Raw genomic sequence first — 9072 nt, forward strand, 5'->3', positions numbered from 1 at the left:
CCGATGCACCCGAGTGGTACTACTGTTGTAGGACAGCGGTACTACCGCTTGAGGACCATATGCGGTACTACCACCCTGGCGGCGGTACTACCGCTAGCACCTCACAATCTCCACTTCTGTCGAAACGGTAAACTCCAAGGAGAGGAAAGGAGCTGGGGGTGCAAAAATGAAGTGTATGTGTTGATTCCACCCTAGCCTTTCCAATGCGGGCCCCCTCTTGATAGTACGGTGTCTCCTACGACTCAAGTCCACCAAAACCGAATTGAAAGAGACTACACCGTCTTCACTTAAAGCTCCGAGGGGAAAGAATCGTCTCGTGCCAATGAATGAATCTCTGAAATACTCAACGCACACGGTTAGTCCGCAAAAGCATTGTCATCAATCACAAAAACTACTTAGAGAGAGACATGCCCTAACAGAGAGGATAAGTGAGTTATATGAGTCCACTAAATGTGAGGTTGAGATTTTTCAACAAGAGAATAGCAAGATGAGTGATCCACCACCATGGGAAATTGGTAGTCCACCAAATGAAAAAAGAGAGGAACATTCAATAACTAACCTTTCACAAAATTCTCTTTCTTGGCAATATGTGCAAGTGAAAAAGGCATACCTATTAGCTCACTTGCAACGATGGGAGATTGAGATCCAAGATCAAATATGGAGGACACGGAGTACCACTACACAAGTTGCGTGTGTGAAGATTGATTTTCAGAAAGGCATTCAAGTACTCAATGAGGTAAAACAAAAAGGATCGTCCGTTTTGATGCACCCCGAGGTATGCACATATGAACTCTTGAAACATTGGCGAAACGAAATAAGAGAAAAATTATTGGGCACATCCTTCAGCACACCATCAATCCATCAGTATAATTTGTTCAACCATGATGGAAAAACAAAGGATTTGGGAAACTTGAGATCCACACAAAAATGTTCAACTTTTTCTTTCCCTAGCTATTTTCTAGTGTCCTTGTGCTATAATTTTGTAGACCGAGTGAAGTCGAGGACGAATTTTCTTCGTGAGAGGGAGGATGATATGGACATGGTTATGGTTGGTTATAAATTTATGCTCCATGGAAATTTTTGCTAGAAGGAACTCCTAAGTCGAACAAAGCATCATGTTGGCATCGTCCATAAGATAGCAAAGTTGGAAACAAAAATTCAATATATCATGAAACCTTTGCATTATGATTTGGTATTGCCATGCTTTCTTTTATGTGATAACCAGGTAGAGTCAAGGATGACTCCTTTTCAAGAGAGGGGGGATGATGAGGACATCTCGGTCACTGAAACAACACCCATCATCCCTGAACAAACTCTAAGTTGTGACAAACAAATAGATGATCAAATGCAACACAATTCTAAAGTGAAAGCTACAAATGAGGATTGCATTATTTCTTTGCATGGATATTATCTACTCTCCTTCTACTTATATTTTGCAGATCAAAGGGAGTCGAGGACGACTCTTCATCAAGGGAGGTAGGATGATGAGGACACCACAACCATCGACACGTCTCCAACAATTATAGGTCCAATCACAAGAAGTCGTGCCAAACTAATAAGTGACCAGGTGAACGCTAATTTAAGTTTACCTTGTAACCTTGATGACACAACTATGCTTTCATCCTCATTGTTGTTGGTTGAATTTAGGTATCATACGGAAGAAATCCAACAGCCCAGGAGCACTTGAAGCAACCGATTTAGAGGAACAAGTTTGGAGAAAACAAGTTTCAAGTGAAGCTGATGCTGTCAGTTTTTACCTCTGATGTTTCATTGTACCATAGCCATATGGTGGAGAGACGGGGCCATATGCGTACATCACCAGAAGCTACATCAAATTTACTTCCCAATGCGAAAAAACCTCACATCATTTGGAGTTATGAGTCAAAAGCTCTAGTCATTCTCATGGAAGGTGTCCAGGCTGTCAAGGCTTCGCGAATTTCCGAGGAGCTCTCCAACAACTCCCATAATTGACTGCTTATTCACCCAAGAAAGCCATGCAAACCTACTTACTTCTAAAACTATTTTCTCACCTAGCTAAGGGGGGTTGTCCCTGCTATAAAACTGAAGGAAATATGCCCTAGAGGCAATAATAAAGTTATTATTTATTTCCTTATAATCATGATAAATGTTTATTATTCATGCTAGAATTGTATTAAGCGGAAACATAATACATGTGTGAATAAATAGACAAACAAAGTGTCACTAGTATGCCTCTACTTGACTAGCTCGTTAATCAAAGATGGTTATGTTTCCTAACCATGAACAATGAGTTGTTATTTGATTAACGAGGTCACATCATTAGTTGAATGATCTGATTGACATGACCCATTCCATTAGCTTAGCACCCGATCGTTTAGTATGTTGCTATTGCTTTCTTCATGACTTATACATGTTCCTATAACTATGAGATTATGCAACTCCCGTTTACCGGAGGAACACTTTGGGTACTACCAAACGTCACAAGTAACTGGGTGATTATAAAGGAGTACTACAGGTGTCTCCAATGGTACATGTTGGGTTGGCGTATTTCGAGATTAGGTTTTGTCACTCCGATTGTCGGAGAGGTATCTCTGGGCCCTCTCGATAATGCACATCACATAAGCCTTGCAAGCATTACAACTAATATGGTAGTTGTGAGATGATGTATTAGGGAACGAGTAAAGAGACTTGCCGGTAACGAGATTGAACTAGGTATTGGATACCGACGATCGAATCTCGGGCAAGTAACATACCAATGACAAAGGGAACAACGTATGTTGTTATGCGGTCTGACCGATAAAGATCTTCGTAGAATATGTAGGAGCCAATATGGGCATCCAGGTCCCGCTATTGGTTATTGACCGGAGACGTGTCTCGGTCATGTCTACATTGTTCTCGAACCGTAGGGTCCGCACGCTTAACATTACGATGACAATTATTATGAGTTTATGCATTTTGATGTACCGAAGGTTGTTTGGAGTCCCGGATGTGATCACGGACATGACGAGGAGTCTCGAAATGGTCGAGACGTAAAGATTGATATATTGGAAGCCTATGTTTGGACATCGAAAGTGTTCCGGGTGAAATCAGGATTTTACCGGATTACCGGGAGGTTACCGGAACCCCCCGGGAGTCATATGGGCCTTATTGGGCCTTAGTGGAAAAGTGAAAGGGCTGCCCATAAGGGCTGCGCGCCTCCCCCCTCCCCTAGTCCTATTAGGACTAGGAGAGGTGGCCGGCCACCCCTCTCCCTCTTTCCCCCTTGGGAATCCTAGTTGGAATAGGATTGGGGGGGGGAGTCCTACTCCCGGTAGGAGTAGGACTCCTCCTGCGCCCTCCTCCTGGCCGGCGCACCTCTCCCCCTTGGCTCCTTTATATACGGAGGCAGGGGGCACCTCTAGACACACAAGTTGATCATTGAGATCGTTCCTTAGCCGTGTGCGGTGCCCCTTGCCACCATATTCCACCTCGATCATATCGTTGTAGTGCTTAGGCGAAGCCCTGCGTCGGTAATACATCAAGATCGTCACCACGCCGTCGTGCTGACAGAACTCCTCCCCGAAGCTTTGCTGGATCGTAGCCCGGGGGTCGTCATCGAGCTGTACGTGTGCTAAGAACTCGGAGGTGCCGGAGTAACGGTGCTTGGATCGGTTGGATCGGGAAGAAGACGTATGACTACTTCCTCTACGTTGTGTCAACGCTTCCGTTGCGATCTACAAGGGTACGTAGATCATACTCTCCCCTCGTTGCTATGCATCACCATGATCTTGCGTGTGCGTAGGAAAATTTTGAAATTACTACGTTCCCCAACAAAAACCCCATCTCCCCCATCCTCTTAGAAACCTTTTGTCAAACCATTCAGCTAAATGCTTATGTAGCAAGACTGCTAGAGAGGTCTGAGAGATCCTTTCTACATTTGCTCTTGTGAGTTCATCCGGATTCACGAGAAGGAGCCTCTGGTTCCCCTTAATTCGTACTATACGGTTCCGGCCGTTTTGTGTTGGTTAGTCCCGGTTTGTGGTTCTACGATTGTTCGGACAGCGGATTGGAGTTATTGTAACTTCGGTCAGCCATCCCCAACGTGCGGGTTGCATCCAATCTTGTCAGGTATAAACCTAGTTATCCCGGCTGCTTGCAGCTAGTTATCCCTCCTGATTCGATCCTACGACGTGAAGATCGGTCCACCCTCGGGCGTGAACTCGTTCACGGGTTTCCACCTATCGCTGCCACTTTCAGGAATCTGAAACTGCGCGTGACGGGATTGACTCTGACTCCTTACAAACTTGATTTATCTCAACGTACGAAAGTGCATCTAATACCCAAGGTGGATTTTCGCAATTCATGTCAACATATCCCAAACAACTAATGATACTTCAAAGTGTATTTTAGGTAAAGATGTAAAGTTCATATAGGAACAGGATTGGAATGGAAGGTAACCCCTAAAATGCTTAAAGACAAGTACTGGCACAACTGCATTATGTTGAAAGTCGTCGTACACTAGACAAAGTGACACGACGGTGTTCTCAAATAGTCTTAATCGGCTCGTGGGAGCGTGACCTCCTCCTATGAATAGTCGTCGAGAATAGTGCCGGGGGCACGTGGCACTTGGAGTGCGGCCGTTTATTAGTGCATTAATCTTGTCGATGCATTTTTGAACATTTTTACGGGGATTTGAATTATCCTCATCTTCACATTAAATAAATGGTTCTTATGAGATGATTATAATGCATAATAAATTCCTAATTATTACTACTAATTTGGACTTGTTACAGTCGAGATCTTTAGATCTCGATACTTGAAGAAACACATCTATACCTACTAATAAACGGATTAGTATTTATGTCCGTTCGTTCGCAATTTTGTAGAAAACCCCTAACCATTTCCTGAAATCAACCCGAGGTACTATTTTAAGTGAATAAGAGAAAAGTTTCATTTTTTGCAGAAACCCCCCTATCTTTTAGTTAATCAACCCACGGTCGTGCTTTAAGTGAATCAAGAAAACCTTTCGCTTTTTGCATAAACCCACTGATATTTTGTCTAATAAACCATCAATTTGTCTAGAAAATAACATTATTTCTTGGGGGTGGGGTAGATTCAAATGCTTTTCAAAAAAATCCATAACTTTTAAACCCTAACTCCAATTTAGATATGTTCATTAGGAAAATGTGTAGAATCTACATATGATGTTGTTTTACCTATTAAACATTATTTTAAATGCTATTTAGGATGCAACATTTTTCGTACAGATGTAGATCCGGATTGGAAATTAACACCTCAGCAAAGCCACATTAGAGACAAAATAAATAATCTATAACCTCACATGCAAGTCTCGACAAAACCTCGCAGGAAAAAAAGAAAGCAGATTTCTCATCTTATGCAAAAGGAGAGAGAGACACACACATTAAGATTGACCAGATTCAAACGTGTTGTAGTTGTGTGAGAACTGAGACAACATCGACGAGGGCTGGAAGTAGGATAAGCGGCAACACAGATGAGATGCACGTGATTCTATTGGGGTCGTGAGTCATGGTTATTGGGTTAGAGGCGTGTGGTATTATTTTCTCCTATAGTAACACACGGGTTCTTTTGCAAATGCCATGTTATTAAAATGAAAGATGTGGACCTATTATGATCTTCAGTCGCGACGCACAGACCATTTGCTAGTTGAATAAAACACCGCTAGGCTTTTGGGGTGAAGAAAGAGGTTGACATAGGATGTTCAAATCCATTGATTATATATAATGAACACGAAAGAATTTTCCTGATGAAGAACAGAGAACATTATCATTATCCAACCGTCATTCTCGAAACCAGTTGCATAAGAGAATTCATTGATTGTATATATTATTCGTACTTCGGAATTTCTGACACCATAGTGTCTTAAAGAATCTACCTCATTTGAAAAGTTTGTTGTCGGCCCAACTCTATCTTACAACTCTACATTGCAGATGCCATCTCTTCCTCGATGGGCCAGATTTCTGCACTGGCCGAAAGGCAATAAAAGATCTCACTTAGCCACTTCTCCTTCCGAGAGGGCACCATCTAAACCCATGGGCATATGCACCCACTTTTTAAAAAATGTATTTTAAGCATGTTTTAAAATATCAAAAAAATCAAAAGAAAACATCATGCATACATATTCGCAAATATGTGTACGTGGCACAAAATTTTATGAAAAAATGTCTTTGTTTTGCCTCCACAAAAAAGACAAATTTCAGTGCTTTTAAATAGTGTTTCACGACATAATTTTTTGTCTTTTTTACGCAGGCCACAATAAAAGTTAATTTTCCGTGAAACTTTATGCAAGCACATAGAACATGAAGACGTACCCGTGTAATTTTTTTTAGATTTTTATAGTTTGTACAAATTTATCCATAGTTCTTGCTTTTGTGTTTTTACAACATTTTATTATGCAAGCACTTCATAGTTTGTACAAATTTACAGCAGATATAAGGATTCTCGTGTACAAATTCATAGCACATATGCTCCTTCTCGTGAAAATCAAGAAAATAGCAGCTAAAAAGAATTCAATAAAGGTTAACAAACAAAATTTTGTCAGAATTTCAAACAATTTGGAGCCCATTTTTTGTTTTTCCTACAGAGCTCCTTCAAACTCAGAACTTCACAGGCATCTAAATGAGCAAGCATCTTAAATGGACACTGAATCTGTGGGATCGGCTCAAACAATTTGAAGCGCTATTTCTTTTGCTAAATTATACCATCACCACCATGACCAAATATAAGTACTCCCTCTGTCCCAAAATTCGTCTTAGATTTGTCTAAATACGAATGTACAAGTCACGTTTTAGTATTAGATACATCGGTATCTAGACTAATCTAAGACAATTTTGGGACGGAGGGAGTAATAGGCACAAACACAATGATGTCAAATGGAACAGGCAACAGCAACAGAGCAAAACATCAAAATTGTGATATTGCAAAGAGAAATATATTATCAGCTCTTGATGATTTACGCTGAAGGCAGCAGCTGCCAGATAAACAAAGGTTCAAAGGTCCAAATCGACGATATCTGCTAGGCTCACACTTGAAACTTGGAATAATAGGAAGCCCAAGAATAAAGCATAAATGAAACCGAGGACCAAAATGCCCAACACAAGTGCATCATGAAACATTCTCATCTAGTGAGACTTGACATACTCCTGCACGATGTTAAGGCCCTCGGATTCTTCACCGTAGTCCTGGTAAATCAAAGAAATCAGTCAAACGTCAAGTTCTGCCTACTTGAAAAGAAACCCGTCCTTTGGTCGTATCAGTTTATAGTAGATTTGTCACCTTGACAACAACGCAAGAGCAGCCCACAACCTTCCTTGCCTTGCCCTCAGAGTCAATCTTGCAAAGCTGCAGAGAAAAGCATGTTAATATCAACACATCAATACTTCCACGACAAACGTGAAGAAACAACGAAAAGCTAAAACAACTTACAAGACAAGCATAGGGAAACAAAAGAATTTTAATATCAAGAGCAAGTGCATTCTCCAGCAATAGTGAAGCATTGCTAAGTCCAAAGATGAATGTGGAATACATGCTGCAATTAAGTATAATAAGATGGAACATTACAAATTGGCATTAGAAAACTCACCCCTGCCCACTCTCCAAGAGTTTTAGCACTTGGCACAGTAACCAGGTGAACATTGTGCTCAGCGCATAGTGCCTTAACGAGCTTCACGTAATCAGGCTGGTCACAATCCTCAGCCAGCACACAAAGCTGAGCAGCATGCTTCTCAATGGACTTGGCAGCCTCACGGAGCCCCTTCACAAGGCCATCATGAGCACTTGACTTCTTCATGACAAGCTGTAGAGCAGTCATCAAGTCCATTGGCTCACCAAGAACCAGGGTAGGTGCCTCTACTGGGGCAACAACTGGTGTCGGGGCTTCTTCCCTGCAAAGAGTGATAACTCATGGCATGAATAGCTTGATACGAGGACAGCAAGCATAAAGAACAGAGGTTACACACTCTAACCAGCAGTTTAAATCTGTGTTTACCGCAATTCAAGCTGTTAGTTTTCTATATGTTCATAGCTACTCTTTAGTTTGGGCAATCAGGTACCGGCATGTTACATTAATCTACATGCCATACGAGATTTTTTTTTGCGGGGGATACGAGATTAAACAACTATCTTGCACCGTAGGTAGATCACAATAGAGATCGTTCAAAAGTGTAAAATCAAAAGGAGGGACAAACTATTGAAAGCAGCTGTAATTTGCAAGCAGAGTAAAACAGCTATCATTATTTTTGAAATTTCAGCTAGTATCTTATACTGTAATATGTAATAATCATGAACGCAACTAGTACTAAACAATCTGCTTCACAACTACTTGCAGATTAAAATCATTCTAAGACAATGCCGAAACGCCCAACAAATAACACATGTGTATCAGTGTTAATTGGAGAAGACCAACCAACGACAAAATAAACAATTGCGCCCCTGGATGTTAAGAGCACAAACCAACACTGAGATTTCATAAGTAGCCCAAAAGCACTCGCAAGTTACAAACAAGATAACAACACGTATCGGATTTAATATCTGCAGCACACCACTGCAATCAAGACTACAGAAACGAGCAGTGCCAAGGTTTCTTTCTGCGGGAGAACTTACGCCATCTCGTGCGCTCCAAAGGCCACCGAGGCAGCTGCGAAGGAGGGAGATCTGGAGCCTGGAGCAACAAAGCGAAAAGATAGCAGCGATTAGCGAGGTTAGATGCAAGAAAGAAAAGAAGAAGTACGGTGAGGACACAGCGCCGCCACCTTGGGACCTATGAGAGCGGCGGCGGTAGGGTTTTCGCGAGTAGGGCAGGTGTTTTTGACGGCTGGGAGAACGTGTAAGTTATATAGCTCTTTGCAGAAGGGCCGGGGACAACGCTTCTGTTGGGCTCAGAAAGCCCTAGAAGGTATCTTAACTGTAACCAGCCCATGAAAAAACGCACGACCGGGGAGATACAAAACCGCACGGAGCTCTTACTCCACGCCTTCAGCGCCATCTAAAAGCATCTCCAACCGTTGGCCCCTAGGTGCACTAAAAATCGTCCCTTAAGAGCGCACCGGCGCAAACCGTGTACTGGGGACGTGATGC

The 9072-nt window shown here is 42.0% G+C and overlaps 1 protein-coding gene across 1 annotated transcript; it reads right to left on the reverse strand.

Moving 5' to 3' along the window:
* Window positions 1-6890: 6890 nt before the first annotated feature.
* LOC119354373 (40S ribosomal protein S12-like) lies at window positions 6891-8830 on the reverse strand. Its single transcript, XM_037621104.1, has 5 exons — window positions 8748-8830; window positions 8599-8656; window positions 7580-7880; window positions 7273-7338; window positions 6891-7178 (listed from the first exon to the last, which is right to left on the reverse strand). Exons 2-5 carry the CDS (start codon window positions 8601-8603, stop codon window positions 7119-7121), a joined length of 432 nt encoding a protein of 143 aa, XP_037477001.1. The 5' UTR covers window positions 8604-8656; window positions 8748-8830; the 3' UTR covers window positions 6891-7118.
* Window positions 8831-9072: the final 242 nt, after the last annotated feature.

The sequence above is a fragment of the Triticum dicoccoides genome, chromosome 2A (assembly GCF_002162155.2).
Source record: "Triticum dicoccoides isolate Atlit2015 ecotype Zavitan chromosome 2A, WEW_v2.0, whole genome shotgun sequence".
Taxonomy (NCBI): domain Eukaryota; kingdom Viridiplantae; phylum Streptophyta; class Magnoliopsida; order Poales; family Poaceae; genus Triticum; species Triticum dicoccoides.